This window comes from Mastomys coucha, unplaced genomic scaffold (assembly GCF_008632895.1).
Source record: "Mastomys coucha isolate ucsf_1 unplaced genomic scaffold, UCSF_Mcou_1 pScaffold21, whole genome shotgun sequence".
NCBI lineage: Eukaryota > Metazoa > Chordata > Mammalia > Rodentia > Muridae > Mastomys > Mastomys coucha.
In genome coordinates, this window is record NW_022196904.1 from 54,831,984 (window position 1) to 54,851,489 (window position 19,506).

The 19,506-nt window shown below is 44.3% G+C and overlaps 1 protein-coding gene across 8 annotated transcripts in view; it reads left to right on the forward strand.

The window, feature by feature from the left end:
* Apba2 (amyloid beta precursor protein binding family A member 2) overlaps window positions 1–19,506 on the forward strand; it is a 227,677-nt gene that overhangs the window by 177,956 nt on the left and 30,215 nt on the right. For all 8 annotated transcript variants that reach the window (XM_031386875.1, XM_031386881.1, XM_031386876.1 and 5 more), the window contains 2 exons: window positions 10,834–10,914; window positions 11,962–11,998. In XM_031386875.1, the coding sequence (XP_031242735.1) occupies window positions 10,834–10,914; window positions 11,962–11,998 (118 nt within the window). The remainder of the gene's footprint in view (window positions 1–10,833; window positions 10,915–11,961; window positions 11,999–19,506) is intronic.

A 19,506-nucleotide genomic window follows, 5' to 3' on the forward strand; every position in this document is an offset into this window, starting at 1 on the left:
TGTGTACTTTTTGGTTGGTATTTTAGTCCCTGGGAGCTCTGAGGGTATAGGTAGTTCATATTGTTGTTCATTTTAAGGGGCTACAAACCCTTCAACTCCTTGGGTTTTCTCTCTAGCTCCTTCATTGGGGACCCTGTGCTCAGTCTAATGGATGGCTGTGAGCCTCTACCTCTGTATTAGTAGGGTACTATCAGAGCCTCTCAGGAGACAGCTATACCAGGCTTCTGTCATCCAGCACTTGCAGGCATCCACAATAGTATCTAGATTTGATGATTGGATATGGGAAGGATTCCCAGGTGGAGCAGTCTCTGCATTGTCTTTCTTTTAGTCTCTGCTCCATAGTTAGTCTCTTCTTATACCTGCTTTCTGATGGAAAAAGAAGTGATGGGGAACTCACACTGGCCTCTCACTGGCTTCAAATGCTGCCCAGAGCTCTCTTTACTATAGGCATCTTCTCATCAGTGTCTCCTCTTAAAGTCTGTGTTCTTCAAAAACCAACTCTTCCCCACGTCCTGGGCTAACTGGCTGTGCATCCCCTCCCACCCATTCAGATTGACAACTATGTGAATCAGGCACTGAGGTTGCCAAGGTGAGGGTTGCCCTACTCTTGCACTTCAGAACTCATTCTGGAGTGGGACAGACAAAGAGAGGCTGCTGCCCCACCCTTCATCCAGGTGAAGCTGAGTACTCAAGAAAGGTGCCCACCCAGGTGAGAAGTTCCAGTCAGAGGTCAGACTTCAGCACGGGGGAGAAGTGAGGCGGGGGAGAAGTGAGGGAGGCCTTGGGCAATCAGTTAGTGAGTGAGGCAAACCATGGAGGGGTGTGAGTACCATCAGTATGGACTGCAGCTGTAGCTGGACTGGGCTGTGATCCCCAAGAGAAGATGGGGAAAACAGAGGCTCCAGGTTGAGGATAGTGATGTATGTGTGTGTGTGTGTGTGTGTGTGAGAGAGAGAGAGAGAGAGAGAGAGAGAGAGAGAGAGAGAGAGACAGACAGACAGACAGACAGACAGACAGAGACAGACAGAGACAGAGACAGGGAGGGAGAGAGAGAGAGACAGAGAATGCTCATGAGAGAGAAGCAGAGCTAGAAGAAAATTGGAGTTTAAAAGCCAAGTCCTAGAGGCATGAGAAGGCCAAAGTATGGAGGACTTCTGAGGAATAAAGCGATTCAGAGTTGTGGCCACGCAGGTCCCCAGAGGCAAAGTGGAGCAGGTCTGGTGGGTAGGGAAGGCAGAGAGTCACTCTTGGGGATGTAAAGAGGATCCAAGCACTATAGGGGCTTACAAGCATGGACCTGAAGTGACAGCAGCAGGCTGGAGAGGATGACCCACACTCTGTGTTTTCAACATTGACTAGGATTTCACTCAGTTGCCAGTGGGAATGACTGTAGATGCGTGACCTGAGGCAGGAAGCTGGCCTCTGGGCATATCCCTCCCTCTCTTCCTGGTTGGCTCCTGTCCATGACCCACAGCATCCTACAGGGCCTCATATCAACATCCAGTTGATAAACAAGGCTAGTCATATGACATTGCCTAGGAAGTACTGATCTCCATGTAGAAATATTTAGAAATCACATCTGTTTGTGAGGGACGTCAGCATGGATAACTGTGACATGTGGAAATGCATAATGACACACATGGCATGCTCCCCTGGTGTGTGACTGGCACATGATGTGGCAGTCATGGGATTTTACCCCACAGCATTCATTCACACCCAGTGTTAAATTGGATGTGGTAACAAGGGGTTCATCAATAATGTCTAACCATTGGCTGATGACACAGGAAAGCAAGCACAGCCCAGGCATCTTAGGAGAAGGTCTGCATAGGGCGGTGCTGCTGGAATAGATGGTGACATCCAAGGCCTGCTGTGTCGTTGACTGATCTGAGCCACTTTGAAACATCAGTATGTAAGCGGGCCGGTCTGAATGTGAGTAGCCAGCATCATACACACAGACAAAACCATTTAGGACCAATCAAACTAGTTGAGATAGAACAGTGGAACTGCATGCCCTCATTTAGGATGTGGACACAGAACATATATGTGGTCATGAGTTAGTGGATCTGCATTGCTTTAGAGAATACCAGGGCTATCACAATCTGTGAGTAGCTCATCACACCCTTTCTCTCCTGGGCTTAGGGTTGTGGTCAGTATTGAACATGATCTCACCTTGGCAGGAGGGTGTGACACAAAGGGGAAGTGGCTGAGGTCATACCCTGTGAATACTAAAACCTGCATGCTAACACGCGTTAAATTACAATGGATTTATATTACAGATAAGCCCATAACTCTTAGGAAATTGTAAGTAAAAAAACAAAAAAGTGGAACCACAGTCCCAACATCAGGAGCAAGCTAAGCAGGATGCTGTAGATAGCTGTGCTCTCTGTTCCTAACTGAGGAGCTGATGGGAACTGTGGCTTGCTGCGGTGGCCAGCATCCTGACAGAGAACTGCATTGCATGCTCCCAGCCCTCAGGCAGCCCAAGTCTACAATCTAAAGTGCAGTTCCTCCTGAATGCATATTACATGTTGCATTTGCACTATGTAAAGTGAAAAAAAAAATTGGAAAACTCTCGTCATAAATTGAGACCCTCCTGTCTTGTAAAAAATCTAACTCTGAACATTAATTCTACTCTTCTCCTTCCCACTAGCCTTTAAGAAAGCAAACATTCCATTTTTTATATTCCCCAAAGCTTAGCAGGGAGAAGCTAATGGGGTTCTTGGTATCATCTTACTATGTCATCTGGTGAAATGTCTTTAGAATTCTGAGTCCCAGGATTTAGCTTTGGTGTCTGCTGCACTGGGTTGTTCCTGTGAGTTGGGAGTCTGTCAGTTATTACTGAGGGCTAATCATATTGACTGAAGCTAGGGACTCTTTTTTTCTCTTAGGAGAGCACAGCTCTGGTAGTAGCAATTCCGTGCCAGTCATGGCAGCCCACATGGACTGATAGGATTAAATACAGAAGGTGTCCCCTGGAAATTGAAACCTAATATTGACTTAGCATTTGGTCACTGGCTCTCTTTCTGACACTGGCACCTTTGCTTCAGACATCAAGCTAGTTTTCTCAGAATGTGTGCACAAGGCTTGAGGCTAAGTGCAGGGAAGCTAAGGGAATTCAAAGAATGGTCCAGGCCAGGCTCCCGGGAGGATTGCAGGTTTAAGCTGTGGATAACTGCAGGCAATTGCATCTGTGAGCACTTCACTGTATCCATCTAATGCCTTACCTTCAGATGGGTGGGAGGGAATGCTCGCAGCTGTCCGTGGCGAACTGGCAGAACTGGTAGTAGAAGAAGCCCTGTTGACACAAAGCAGGCCTTAAGAAGGGTGAGTGGAGATATTCTTGTCTGAGACTTAATCAGAACCAAGTAGGATTCTCCCTTGCTATGTAGTATGCTTTGTGTGAAGCCATGGAATTCCCATGTCCCCTTGAAGGTCCTTACTGTGACCTCTCCAGATGTGAGGCAGGTGCACCAGAGAAAAACAGTGATGTGGGTTCCAGGTCTGTGGGACCCACCTTCCCTTGGCCACCCCTTCCACTTCGCCTGTATGCTGCAGCTGGAGGGAGAGACCTTCATGCAGCAGGGCACTGCTAAGCTGGATGGCTCATGAAGAAGGCAAGATGCTTAGACATCTACAGAGTTCAGCTTATTCTTTTTTCTTTTTATTCCCCATATTTTCATTTCATTCTTTTTGGGGGGCAGGGCTGTGTATATAACCCAAATCCTCACTCTTGCTAGGCAAGAGCTGAACCCCTGCTGTATACTGACTGTCAGCTGCCATTGCTTTGAGTGTATAATAATACACTCTTGACATACGATCTGACATTGAGCCTACTTTGAAGGGAGGGCTCAGTTAATGGTTTTCAGCAAATGCTTTGCAGCCATCACTGCCATCTAGACGAGAACATTCCCACCATCTCAAAAGACCTCTTACCCTTAATCAGTCTTCCCTTGTCCTAACTTCTTGCAATGGGAAACTTTTTTTCTATCTCTTTGTAGAAACATACATCTATTTTGAATATTTCAGTCCTATACTATGCCACCTTTTCGGCTGGCCCCTTCCTTGGCCTGCCTTACTTTGGTGTTGCCATAGTGTATTGGAGCCTTACTCCTTTGGGGCTAAATGATCTTTCATGGGATGGGTAGAGCATGCCCTGCCCCTCTCCAACTACTGGTGAACATTTAGGTTGTTTCTACATTATGACTAAGGTCAAAGGTGCTGTGAACAGCATGTGCAAGTTGTCATGAACTCTCACCTTGAGCTTTATGGGATGCATAAGAAGGAGCAGAATTTCTGGGCTATATGATCTTTAAGCCTCTACACTTGAACAACAGCAGAGTATTTCCCATCCCCAGCAGCAGTCAGTGGGGCCTCTGCTTACTCTGAAATTGGGGGAAAAAAATGTAATAGCCCTGATCCTGTGGCAGGCCAGACATGGCCTCTCCAGCTTCCCAGATGTAATCGCTAGAGGATGGCTTTTGTTCACTGCAAATCTGCTTATACCCTGGCTTATCCCAGGGAAGGTTTAATCTTGACAAAAGCCATAAGTACAGCTACCATAAGTCCAGTTTTTATGTTGCCTGTGGAGTATCCAGGGTAGGGTTCTCATTGGAAATCTCCCTGTCCTTCATGAGAAGTGCTTTGCATGGTGCAGAATGAATAAACATGTACTCAGGACTGGCCACTTGAGAACAGGACAGTCCCTTCACAAAGGTGAGTTTAGAAAAAAAAAAGGGATTATGCTCTGAAATGAGTGGCCAAGCAACCTCCTCCACCACCTATGCTCTTTAAGGTTCTCTGGAAAGACCACAGGAAGTAAAGTAGATCTCATGTCCAGCTGGTTATGATAGTCAGTAGTGGGGAGGGCCAGGCCTAGAGTCCAAAGCCAGGCTGGAAAAAAAGCACCAGCCACCAGTCCCTGGAAGGATGGCCAGATTGGCAAATAGTACAATAAAAGGGACCTTTAAATTACAGGGCTGAAGTCCAGCCTTTACGTGATGAAAAGATGGTGGTAATGATAAATGCATTTAAATGCACTTAGTGATACTGAACTATATGCACACATAATTGCGAAGGCAGGTGTTATGCAATGGAAAAGCTGAAGTTCAGGCAGATGATGAGTAATCTTTAGTCTAAAGTGTTCCACAAAATGCTTGGCATGAGCATGGGGGAGTGCATGCTCTTTACCTCCTTCTAATCATGGACCTACCTAAAGATTTAAAAAACAGAGGCTGGAGAGATGGCTCAGCAGTTAAGAGCACTGACTGCTCTTCCAGAGGTCCTGAGTTCAATTCCCAGCAACCACATGGTGGCTCACAACCATCTGTAATGGAATCTGATGCCCTCTTCTGGTGTGTCTGAAGACAGCTACAGTGTACTCATAAATAAAATAAATAAATCTTTAAAAAAAAAAAAAAGATTTAAAAAACAGCCAGGCAGTGGTGGTAAATGCCTTTAATACCAGCACTTGGGAGGCAGAGGCAGCCAGATTTCTGAGTTCGAGGCCAGCTTGGTCTACAGAGTGAGTTCCAAACAGCCAAGGCTACAGAGAAACCCTATCTCAAAAATCCAAAACAAAACAAAAAATAAAAATAAATAAAAAAAAAAAACCAGATCGTCTGACCAGCTTGGTCCCTGGTGTGTCTGCCTTGACACTTTTAAGCCATGCATCACTTTGTAAAAGTGGTCACCTCACAGGAGTTGACTATCAATGAGTATAAATACTTTATCCCAAGCCCCTTTTGCTCAACATAAGTATTATAGAAGTGGCTTGAATTGTTAGAGGAATAGAGAGAATGAGCAATAGCATAGTTGTTTTTTGTTTTTGTTTTTGTTTTTGTTTTTGTTTTTTGTTTTTTGTTTTTGTGAGCCCTGTATGTGTCAGAGGGTGGATTCCAGGGGCTTTTGAAAGAATATGTCCACATCCCTGAGATAGACCCTAGCAGATCATGCTTCTGGCTTGTCCCCACTCAGAGCTACCCTTGTGCAGCAAAATTGGTCTGACTCCCTCGAGTTGGATGAAGAAAAAAAAATCTTTGTAGGCATATCTGATGATTGGGGCTGGCTGGCTCTTTGAAAACAGAGTATGAAATGGTCCCCAGAGAACATGGTTGTCTGAGTCATCCATCAGCCCTGAGGTTTTTCTGCTGTAGGGTCATGTTAGAAGGAGGGGGTGTGGCCCAGTGAGATGCTGTGACTTCTCCAGCTCTAAGCTGATGTTGTTGGTTCCCAACTTGCTTGTCATTCTCGAGAAGGCTGTTGTTCCAGATGGTGTGAGCTGAGTGGGTGTGAGCTGGTTGTCTGTGAGTTCATCTCAAACCGTGTGGGTTATATTACTGGATTTTCAGTCGAGTTAAGCAGACAAATCAGAATTGACACTTTAAAAACTCCAACTTTAGTTCGCACCAACTGGAGCCCACATATTTATTCCAGTGATTTATTCGCATTAGTGTTTTTATTAAGGGTGTTTCTCTCGGTGCTGAGCAGCTGCCCCTGGGTCCCAGCATGATCTGCCAGCCTGTGCTATGCCACACACTGATCAGTACTCTACAGTGGGGCTTCTCCACCTGAGAGCACATTTCAGTTTACATGCTTTGTGCTAGCATTCTCTGTCCTCTGGTGGGTGGCTGATGGTTCTGGCCACTGGAAAAGAATGGGGACTCTGCTGGTGGTGTGACGGAGCCCTGGTCCAATCTCACATGTGGCTGGCTATTGCACTCAAGGGAATGCCAATGGGATTTAAGTGTCGCTTTCACCTAAGAGGATTCAAGCCCCAAATCCATGTGGGTCTTCAACACTGAATTTCCAATGGTGCTTCCATGCTTCTGGTACTCTTAACATTCTAGTCTCCCAGGTGAGAGTCAATGCTGATGGGTTTTCCTGAAGAAAAACTCATAAGCCCACCTTCCTTCCTCTTGGAAAAATCAGCCTGGCTGTTTATGGAAAGCTGTGGTTGTCATGGTGATGAGGAGCCCACTTGGGAATACCTTAGAGGAGTTGTTGACATTGAGGAAGGGTGGTGTCTAGGGAAGATACACTTTTTCATGGATGCCCCATACTGTAGCCCCACATCAAGCAATCCCAGGGGCAGGACATAAGGAGAGAGTTGACACCTCTCCTATGTCCTTCTGGATAGTCATGAGCTCTGACCTAAAGTTATCCAGAGGCTTAATGGTTGGCCTGTTTCCAACTCAGGGAGAGGGTGTAGCCTCCTATTGTCCAAATCCCCATATCTGGTATAAAGAGCTCTCTTCCTTGCTGACGCTGACGTTTAGGCACCACCACAGCTTTAGCATGTGTGGAAGGCTCTGTTTGTTGTTTGGTAGTTGCCTTCTCGAGGGCTTCTTGGGGATGAGCAGACCTGAATCAGTAGCAGGAAGCAGGGTAGGCCTCCAACAAAGGGAGTCTCTGTGGGAGCTCATGTGCTAGGATCTTCCAGGTGAGTCACATTCTGGATACACCTAGAATCAACAAGGTGCACCACTCAAGAGTAATGGGTGGGGGATTTCCACAGCCAGTCTTTCCCTTAAAGAGATGTCTGAGGTGCCTGAGGGGTCATTCAGTATCTGAGGTGACATCTTAAGACTCCTTCACAGGGAGGCATCAGGATCCCCACAGCTAGACTTTCCCTTAGAGAGATCTTATCCATAGTTGAGGTGACATCCCAATGGCTTGTTTAGGATCTTTCTCCTGGTCAACCTTGGCCATGAGATAAACCACCCCACAGGGATGGAAATTTGGCTCTTTTGGCTCCTTTCTGGAGCCAAGTCATTCGTTATCAGCCCCGTAGAAGCCAGCACTGTTCACAAACTCGGCTTGGTTGGCATGGGATTGGATGGGGTGGACTTCCAGAGCGATGGCAGACTACTGTGGCGAGAAGAGTGAGCTCTATTCCTGGAGGGCATTTGAGAAGTGAGGAAACTCTCCAGCAATGCTGACAAGTTGGGCTTGCCCTGGAATGCACCAGGACAGAAAGACAAGGCTGCAGCTCACCTGTGTGTTCTGGCTGGTCAATCAGGACAGAAGGACAAGGCCAGGCCTCACCTGTACAGTCTGACTGGTGCTCCAAGACAGAAAAACGGGTTTGGAGCTCACCTATGTGGTCTGGCCTAAGAATTCATGCAGGTGAAGGATAAGTACAGCTATGTTTTGGTTTACTTTGAATATGAATATATATATATATATGTATATATATGTATGTATATATTTAGACCTCATTTTAAAGTATTAAGAGATTGGAAACAGGCCAGGTAGTGGTGGTGCATCCCTTTAATCCCAGCACTTGGGAGGTAGAGGCAGATGGATCCCTGAGTTCAAGACCAACCTGGTAAAGGGCGAGGGGGCAGGGGGGAGAAGAGAAGGAAAGGAAGAAAAGAGATGTGATGGGTGGATTGGAAACACTTTAACTGTATGGAGTCATTGGGAGGTAGTTAGATAAGCTTATCAGGTAGGGAGTCCCCACGACTAGATCCTAGGGCTTTATGAAAAGAGAAATCAGAGAAATTACCTGCCCTGTTTCCTTTCTCTTGCCTTGTGACATCGACAATCAAGACTGACGGGAAAAAGATGAACCTTTTCTTTAATACACGCCCAAGTCTAGGGCATTGCATTGTTAGCAACAGAGACTGAACCAATGCAGGCTTCTAGAAGGGCCAAGGAGAAGAATGGACCAGCTAGATCCTAGACCTGCCCAGGCTCCAATTGTGTCCTAGTACTTCCTCATTGTAGGAGGATGGGTCATGTGCAAGGGTGTCTGGGATGTCTGTTACACCCAGCATGTGGCAGGAACACCCTCTTCATCTTCCCTGTCCTCAATAAGCAGTCTCAGGCCCTGGTTCTTAACCCCACCTCACCTCCAAAATCTAGTAAACCCTGTGGTAGAGCTGAGAAAGATTGGCCCAAGAGTCATTCTAATTGCTTGGGGGCCCATGCTTGTTCCTGTAAATGCCAGAGAGTGATCCTGGTTCTTTTCTGTAAACCCACCAAACAAGTAGACTCCATTGGCAGAATATAACAGTGACCAGCAGCTCTCAAGCTGTGGTTGTGACCCCTTTGGAGGTCAAATGACCCTTTCACAGAGGTTGCCTAAGACCATCTGCATATAAGATATTTATTTATATTACGAATCAAAATTACAGCTATGCAGTAACACAAAAATAATTTTATGGCTGTAGGTCACCAAGACATGAGGAACTAACTATTAAAGAGTCACAGCTTTAGGAAGATTGAGAACCCCTGCAGGTGACAGTATAGAACCAGGAGGTACAGCTACACCCTGGCACATTCCCTATACACTTTGTGAGTCTGGCAGTTGCCAGAAACATTGGCAGTCTTGGAAACAAGTGAGAACCCCATCCCCTAAAAGCAAGGGCCCTATTGTATAAATGCAACTTCCTGCTACTGAGTTACTGTGCCATTGGCCTACTCTTTGCTACTATTTCCAGGAAATCATATTCCTGCTTACTGTTATTTCCAGGAAATCAGGTTACCACTTGCTGTTATTTCCTGGAAGTCCCATGACTTAGGATGCTGCTCCCCAGAGCTGTTTGGTTAGGTTGGTGACCTCAGTACCTTGGATCTTGCTTCTGTTTTCTACATGGTGTAAAAAAAAAAAAATGAAATGTAGAAAATATATCTTAAGTATTAAGTCATATTGTTTGAAGTAAAGGAAGTTATGGGTTAGGATCCTATTTTAAGAAGAGACAATGCTTTATGGTATTTTTTTTTTTTTTTGTGGTAGTAGTAGTAGATTGGCTCATTTGCATTTATTCTCACCCAAGAACCTGGCTATATTCTGACAGTATGATATTTAACTCTTGAACAACATGAGAGGAATGTACCACCGTGGGAAATACTATAAAGAATCATTCAAAACAAAACAAAAGTGCATTCAGCATCTGATTCAGTGGTTGTGATTGTGGGTGTAAGTCCAAGAAAACAAACAGTCTCAAAGACATGCTCATACATCTAAGTTCTCAGCACTATTACTTGGAAGAATCGAAGGGTGAAGCAGCCCAAGCTGCCTTCAATAGATGCATAAAAGAGCATGTTACATATATACAGTGGAACACTGTTCAGCCTTAAAAGGGAAATTCTGGTAATATAACGTGGATGAGTCTTGAGGGCACTACGCTAAGTGAGATAGGCCAGTTGCCAACAGATAATACCCAGATACTTAAAATGGTCAATTCATAGATTGGGAAAATCAAGTGAATGGAGGTGGTGTGGCAAAGAGGACAGCAGAGTAGGGGGTTGTAGTTGTGTGGATTCAGGTTATTTTGAACATTTGCCTTTATTTTTATTTCTTTGTACGTATTTTTATGAGTGCCCATGAAGGCCAGAAGAAGGTGTCAGATTCCCCTGGAGCTGGAGTTAAGGGCAGGTGTGTGTGTGTGTGTGTGTGTGTGTGTGTGTGTGTGTGTGTGTGTGTCTGAGAACTGGACTCAGGATCTCTGGAAGAGCAATACATATACTTAACTGCCAAGCAGTCTCTCCATCCCAGGTTTCAAGGTTGTATTATGAAGTGTGCCCTTAGAATGGATGGAAGTAGCTGTACAACTTTAATGTACTTTATGCCCTTCAACTATACATTGAAAATAATTACAGTGATAAATAATGTGCTTTATTAAAATAAAAATAGTAAACAATACAAGTTAAACATTTTAGAAATGTAAAAGTGTACATATTAATTGCATAACAGTTAGGCACATGTATACATGTCCCCCCATACATGTATTTTATAAGATTGGATCTCATTGAATATCCAGTTTTTTGTTTTGTATCTGAGTTCATCTTTCTCCTTTATAAAAACATAATCAATTCTCTGGTTTCCAGGTTTGCAATGGCTTGGAGCAGCCAAGGAAGCAGCAGCGTTCTGATCTCAATGGACCCACTGACAACAACAACATCCCAGAGGTAATTTTCTTCCAAAGATAAGAGTTCTAGACCAGAGTTCTCATAATGGAGTTGCTGGCTGTGTTATGGTCATCTCACCTCTGGGAAGAGGGAGCCAGATCAAGCCAGCCTAGGACCACTGTCAAAGAAAGAGATATGGATGCCCTGTCCTGGGAGGAGGGGGAGGGCATAGCCTGAGGACTCACAGCTACACTGTGCACTGTTGGTGCACTGCTGATGTTTCAGGGAACCATGGAGTGGGGATCCTTGGTGCTTCTTGACATCTCTGGTACTCCTGGTTATCAAAGATCCTTGGGCTAGGATCTCTGATGGTCCCTGATGATTGTGTTGGGGTACCCGGTGCTCCCAGATTACAGTGTTGGACTGGAATCCCTGGTGCTCCCTGATCTCCTAGAAACTCAAGGGTAGCTCAGATTTCTCAAGAGCCGAGTCATTGTTATTTAGAGCAGTCACTTTCTGATAGGCTGCCCTGTGCTCTATTGGTGGTGGTTCATGAGCATGCCCACCCACCACATACCAGCAGCCATGACTCTACACCTCAGTTATGACAACAAAATCTCTCCAGACATTGATCACTGTTTCCCTGAGGAAAAACCATCCTGATTGAGAGCCATGGTTCTAAACCAATAACATAGTCATGTGATTCAAATTAGGGCTTAGGAAAGTTACTTTGCCAATTTGTGGGTAGTAGAAGCAAGATGTTCTAGCCCTATTGAAATAATTGTGATCACCAATGGACTGACATCCAGTCTCCTTTATTATGGTCTTGAAGACATACCCAGGAAATTCTCATGCAGGGTGTTTTGAAAACCATAGGGCTGCCTGGTCTTTAGGCTTCTTCTAACCATGACATGCTAAGTTAGGTTTGGCATTGTAGGCTTTTGTGATCCTCCTCAGCATCCTGTTCCCCATATAAGGCACTACTGTGATTATCTGACTTCTTGGAGACATATATGGGATTAGACTTTTCCAGCCCCGGGTGGTCCATGTCTTGAGAAGATCCTCATAAGTCAGCCTTTGTTCATTCTCTCTGTTATTTCTCAACAGACAAAGAAGGTGGCATCATTTCCAAGCTTTGTGGCTGGTAAGTGACTTCACATCTTATCACTCAGGAGGCAGGGACACTTTTATGTCAAAGCAAATGGTCCTTTTGTGCGTGGGTTTCTCCTGAGAAGCTTTCTTGATAAGCCCTGTTTCCCAGCAAGGTGCCCTTGGGCATTTGGCTCTTTGGATTCTGCATTAGCCCACTATGAGAGAGGGGCTTCCAGCTCATCTGCCTTGTTTGATGCCAAGAACAATAAGGACCATTTATGTATGCGTTTTGCCCTCATTAACTGCTTCACGGATGGCACTGAGGGCTAGATTAATGCATGGAGATGTGTCTATGTAAGAGCTCATTATGATCTGCGTCTCTTATCAGCGTGGTTATAATGACATCTGAATGCAGGCTGTCCCTTTTCACACCCTCTTGCACTATACCCTCCCACCCTTATCAAGATTAGCAGTGCATGTGTGCATTTCATAAAGACCAAGACAGACTGACTTGGTTGGTTCTGATCAATGTTTGGAGTGAGGCACTTCTGCTCTGTGCTTGATGGAGCTGACTTAACAGCGGTCTCTGTGTATCAGCTGTTCTCACAGGGTCCCTTTCAGAGCAAATAACCCCTTAAGTAGGCCCTTTCTCAGCCATGAGAATGTTTCCTGCCTCTAATGTGTTATAACAAACAATGTGAGTTTTTATTAATTCTTTCAATAAGCTGATAATTAATTCTTATGAATATTTATAGGAGCAAAGTAAATGGATCTTTGAAACAGTCTTAATCCTTTCCCATTCTGCTTTATGTTTGTGGTAAACAGCAGAAGCCTCCAAGTTCTCCTTTAAGAATGAGTTTGAACCAGGCTTAACCAGCTTCAACTGGTTCACTCTGTTGACTGCTATAAGCAGCTCAATACCATTTAATTCAGAAGAGAGTTGGTTTTAACTGTGAGAACTCATACTTAAAACCCAAGCAGACTGGACTCCATGTTACCCAATGCAAATAGGCTCAAATGGGTTTGGCCCAGCTCTTGTGCCTTTAGATGTAATTTTTGCTGATTCTGACTGGCTCAAACTGCTTTGTATTAGAACACAGCAAGCTACATAATGATGTAGCAACTTGGCTAGCTGTAGATTTCCAGGGTCTGATGATTGGCAGGAAGAGACCACACCCTCCTTGTCACTCTATGGTGGTCTATGATTGCGTTCTGATTGGAAGGAAGCAACATCAATGAAAACCTGCCCCATTTTCCTTGTTAGGCTGAAGCTAGGGGGAGCATGACTCAGTCACACCCTTCAGGGCTATGGAGTTTTATGGATCTAAGAAATAGACTCAGAAATAGATGCTCATAGCCAACCATTGGACTGAGCACAGGGTCCCCAGTAGAGGAGCTAGAGAAAGAACCCAAGGAGCTGAAGGGGTTTGCAGCCCCATAGAAGGAACAACAATATGAACCAACCAGTACCCCCAGAGCTCCCAGGGTCTAAACCACTAACCAAAGAGTACACATGGAGGAACCCATGGCTCTAGCCACATATGTAGCAGAGGATGGCCTTGTTGGACATCAATGAGAGGAGAGGCCCTTGGTGCTGTGAAGGCTCGATGCCCTAGTGTAGGGGAATGCCAGGACAGGGAAGCAGAAGTGGATGGGTTGGTGAGCAGCGGGAGAGTGATGGGATGGGGGTTTTCAGAAGGGAAATGAAGAAAGGAGATAACATTTAAAATGTAAATAAAGAACATATCTAATAAAGAAGAAAAGAATAAAAAGAAAAAAAAAGAAATGGACTCATTAATAAATCCTGGCTTCATTTGGAAATACCTTCAAACAGTCTCTGAAGAGGGCATAGTTAACACAGACAGCCCCCGGTCTTAACTCTCTACAAGGAGGGAGGGAAGAGTGTCCATGTATTCTGACTATATCTTGTAGCTTTCTAGAAGGTGTATGTGTCTGAACCACTTAAGACTTTTTAACTGCATCAGAATGAGTTAAAGCTCTCATGCTGGTTCAGATGGTCTAAATTGCTTGTGAACAGCTCACACCAGTGTGGACAACTCCAAAATTAGCCCTAATTTAAGAGAGAAACTAATTGATCACCATGAAAATATGGAAACTGTAATCAAAAGCCCATCCCTTCATAGGAGATAAATGATATCTGAAAAAAACCTTCATGAACCCAAAGTCCAACAAAATGATAAAAGGAGATAATGATAAGATCACAGAAAAACCTCGTCTGTAATGTATGAGCTCATGAGAACTATCTGGGATGGACTTGGGTTCAAGGCTGTACTTGGCATTTGCCTATATAGCAGAGAAGCATGTGAGTGGCATGCAGACATCTAGAGGGGAGCCGCTGATCATTCAGATCCCTGGAACTCATTGGCCACTAGCATAACCAGATTGATGAGCTCTGGGTATCATGTTCAAATAAGGTGAAATGAAATCATGGAACATGCCTGTGTGTGAACTGAAGCTCTTGTGGGATGTCTGCAATCCCAACACCCTACCTTCAGCTCTAGGCTCGTCCTGCCAAAGTTATTGGCCTTGCGTGTTGGGGACTGAGGCTCATTGATAACCCATCTATAACTTTCATGTGCCGTGCCTGGCCTGCATGTTGTCCACATGGGAGAATGGGGTCCCCAGGGCATGAGGCCTTTGGTCCTGGAACTGAGACTGTCCTTTAAACCTTCTTTCACTCAGAGGTCTTCACATGACAAAGCCACCTTGTTGGACGCTTAGGTCCAAGATTTTACTTGCTCTTAAAATGAATACTTGGGGCAAGCCTGTCCAAAGAAGATTCCTGAGTAGGGATATCCTTTTTGTGAGTGGACAAGGTTCCGTCGATGGCATGATTGACAGGTTAGGAATCAGGTGACTCTGTGGAACCACAAGGGTCATGGGAGGAGCTAGGAAAGCAAACAGCTTTTCTCTTTTACAAGCATAATCATTTTTTCACTAGTGCTCAGTGACAGGCATTGTACATGTTTTAAAATGGGAACTTTTATTGCTTAGCAGAGGGCTTTAAAATTTTCTTCAAGATAGTTTGGTTCAGGCCGAGATCTACAAAGGTGAAAATGAATTCCCTCTAGAAGTCTCTGTGGAACGTCCTTTAGTACCTGTAGGTATAGGAAACTCAGTTCAGATCCTGTCTTCTCTTCAGTGGAAGCTAATACTAAATCTCCTTTGACTCCACTGGCCATGTAGGGCCTTCACCTTGCTCTTTCTTTTCTTGGTAAATGCTGGAGAGTGTCCAGATCCAGCTGGCTGTTTAAGCAGTCATCCAGGGCATGAACCATAGATGGGCAATAGTGAATTAACCAGTCCATTACAAACCAACTCTTAGGAGGTTTCTGGTAGCAGTGATCAGCCCCGTGTTGGGATATGAGTTGTTCTATAGGAGCATGTCCTGCATAAATCAAGGTTAGCAGCTTTTGTCAACTTTAGAGCATGCTAACTTTAATGGACATGGCTGAAATGTCTTGCAAGAGGGGACAATAGACACAGCCCTTGGCTATTGTGCTGATAGTTTTTTTATGTGGCTGTGACCAAATACCTGAATAAACAACCTAAGGGAGGAAACATTTAATTTATATGACTCTTTCAGACCATGCTTGCTCTGTGGCATTGCAGAGAGCCTGTGGGGGCCCTGCATGTGACAGCGCAAAACAGCTCACTGAATGGCAGACAGGAAGGGGGAAAACAGAGAGAGGCAAGACCTACTTTCCTTAACCAGGCCCCACTTCCAAGAGCTTTCTTTACTTCCCAGTGATATCCTCAGATTATGCAGTCTTTATTGAATCATCCATTGATTGGGTAAGAGACCACCATGATCCTAGTCACCCCTAATTAGTGATTGGATCACTCTCTAGGAACCAAGACTTTTGGTGAGACACTTCATACCCAAGCTATACCAGCTCTAACAGCTGTTAATAAAAGTGCTGACTCACTCAGACTGTGCCATCCAGCTCCATGAGCTTACCCTAAACACTAGGTATACAGTGGCATCATGTTGATTTCACATGCGTGTCATTCATCACAAGTGAAGTCAAACACTATGTCCTAAGTTCATCCTCTAAGCTAAGCCACCTGTGTCTCCCTCCTGCCCTCCCTTCTGGTTTTTTTTTGTCTTCCATAGAGTCTCTCTTGGTGACCTCTGTTGGCCTCAAAGTCCTAATCCTCCTGCTTCTGCCCCTCAGAGGGGTAGATTAAGGTACAGATTACCATGCCTGGCCCATGTCACTTTTCCTAAGCCTTTCCTGAACACTGTTATTGTAACAGAATCATTAAGATTTCCTTAAAGGAGGAAGGACTCATTTAGCTCATGGTTTCAAACGTTTCTGTCTGTGGTTGGTTGGGGGGACTGTGGTGAGGCAGAACACCATGACAGGGGTCAGATGACAAGAGTCTACCTCGTGGCAGCTAGGATGAAGAAAGAGAGAGAGAAAGGGTCAAGGCCCCATATCCTCTTCAAAGTCACATCCCAATAGCCTAATTTCCTCCAACTATGCCTCCTTCTTAAAGGTTTGGGGCTTCTGGGGGACACTTCAGATCCAGATTGTTAATGTAGCATTTGTGTGGCTGAGGAAATGGCTCAGTGGCCAGCTCTTACTGCCAAGAGCTGTAAGTTCAGGGGCCTGAGTTGCGGTCTTTAACAGCCACATAACCAGACACAGTGGCATATCCCTGTAACCCCAGTATCTGAGAAGGAAGGGGGTACTGGAAATAGGCAAATCATGGGGGTAGGAGGCTTCCAGCCATCTAGTCTATCTGGAATCTCAAGTTTTCAGTCAGCAAGAGGCCCTGCCTCAAAACATAGAGTGGAGAACAATAGAAGAAGTCATTTGGCAATGACTTTTGGCCTCCATATGCACATGTGAGTGCCTGTACCTGCAAGTGTATATATATCACACGCACATACAAACACGAACACATCTACATACCCCCAAAACTTCACTAAAAAAACCTTACTCTTTGTCCATCCCTCTATAGGATCTAACCCCTCCACCTCCCAAGACTTATTGGAGGACAATTGGAAAATAGAAAATGTACTTCTAAATGTGTACAACATGCTTATGTATAAAAATACACTGTGCTATAATTTCTATAACTGAGCTAGTTAACACATCCTCACCTATCACAGTCCCCTTTTGTGTGGAGAGAGAATACTAAGATCCATGGTCTTAGCAAATCTCTAACATACAGTCAACCCTTTGAGATTGAAGGGCTCCTCCCAGATACCCAAACCCCACAGAGTCTCAAGTCCTATATAGCAAATGAAGTAGTGTGCGCTTGGAAGCTGTGAGTGTACATACTCCTGTGTATCTGATTGACCTCTCTGTAACATACAACACCAAATACAGGTAAATTCTGAATAAGTGGTTATTATGCTATAATGTTTAGGGGATAAGGACAAGAATACATCGCTGTACTGGTTCCGTTCACATGCAGTTAAAGGTTATTAACCTTTAACTTGGCTGAACTGAAGGTCGGGATTTACTTCTTCTAGTGACAGTCTGCAGGGCTCACACTCTCCTGGGCTGGACGCTCTTACACTTTGGCCAATGCTTGCCTTAAGCCCTGGCTTGACCTTTATGTTTCTTATGGATCTGTGCTACTTTTTCACTTAAGGGAAATGAGCTCATTGGGAAGTTTTCCCAGGTTATGCTTATCTATATTTTTGTGGTTTTATTTGTTTTTCTCTATTTAGACAGAATTTCGCTCTGTAGCACAGCCTTGCTTTGAACTTGTAAGGCCCCTGACTCAGTCTCTCCAGTGCAGTGCTAAGGTCACAGATATGAACAACTACACCTAGCTTTGGTTTCTTCTGACACATGCACTCACATATACACATGCGAACACATATACATGCACATCTCCCATATACCACCCCTTCACACCCCAACCTCACTCTAACCCCCAAGCCCCCTCCCAACATCCATACCACATACACATTCTTATATATTACTTTGCCAGCATTGTTATGGTTTCAAATGATCAGTCTTTTTCTTTTTAGTTTTTAAGGTCTGCATAATCCTTACCTTGTTCAGATTGTTTTTTAAAGTTCTCATCTAGAACTTTTATGATTTAAAAAGTTAAATTTGATTCATCTGCATTTTGGGCATATGGATACAGACAGAGGTTAGTTACGCATTGAACACCATGTACCCACGCCATTAACTAGCCATGGCAGAACGTCACTGGTAGAGAGCCCTGCCTTTGCTGTGTTTTCCTGGCTGAGTCCATGTTCGGGGATGGCTCACTAGGTTCCAACTGAGGCTGCTTTACACATAGGATTTTCATGCATTTTACAGCATGGGATAGAGTGTTCCTGTCCCTACCCCCATCATTTTTTTCATACCTTCCCTGGAGACTTCGTGTGTGTGTGTGTGTGTGTGTGTGTGTGTGTGTATGTGTGTGTGTATTAGATCAGCTTATTTACTCACATACACACAAATTTCTCTTGACATCTTTATTTGGCATGCATTAAGTTTATCTAGTTAGAAGCAGCAGTTCTACAGATAGACATCTCCCCAGCCCAGAGAGGCTTTCTGGCCCCATGAGGTCAAACATGTTTATCTTTAAAGCTTGTTCATAACTCTGATACATATCCCTTTTGTTTATTCTTTGGTATTTTATCCCACATATTGTTTTGATAAATGTTATCTTTTCCTTCATTCCATTTTTCTGACTTGTTTGTAAGTACAAAGAAACTTATTGATTTTTTTTTATATTAAATTCTAAACCATTGGTTCAGTCAATTCTCTTAGTTTTTTTTTTTCAGCTCAAAATACATTTGTATTTGTTTTCGTGGCTTCTTCCTGGCATAGAATCTTACCATCTGCAAATTAGAATGTTTTCCATCCTCCTTTCCTGTTTCCTGTCACTTTTTCTCCTTGTCTGGATGAATTGGGTTGAAAATAAGGAACAGTGTTACATAATAATAAGAAATGCCACTAGTTTAAAAAAAAAAGCAGCACCCTTTGGAGAGACCCATCCTTTTTACACACACACAAATTAACAGCTGAACCATACCCGTCACCCTGCGTGTCACCTGGTCAGACTCATAGTCACCACCTCTTTACAACCTATCGTACTTAACCTCTGTTCCCCGTCTCTAAAGCAATCTCATTTTTCCTTTAGGCATTTTAATTATGTATCTTTAAAATCTAGGAACTCTACTCTAAATAATTTCAATGCCATTGCCACAACTAAAATAAAGCTAGCAATCTTTTCTACATGTCATTTGGTGCCAGCTAGTGTTTGCATTTGCCCTTGCATGGCGTCCCTCTGAATAGAGATCTAAACAAGTTCCCCTACTGAGCCTGGTTGATAGATTTTATAATCCTCTCTGTCTCTTATAGATCCCACACTAATCTTTCTTTCCTCTAATTTTCTTTTTGTAGCCATGAGGAAAACACTATGACCAAAACCAACGTGGGAGAGACAGGGTTTATTTGGTTTACATTTGCCGGTGACAGTTCATCATTGAGGGAAGTCAGAGCAGGGACTCAAACGGGAGCTTGAAGCAGAAACCATGGAGGAACTGCTGCTTGTTGG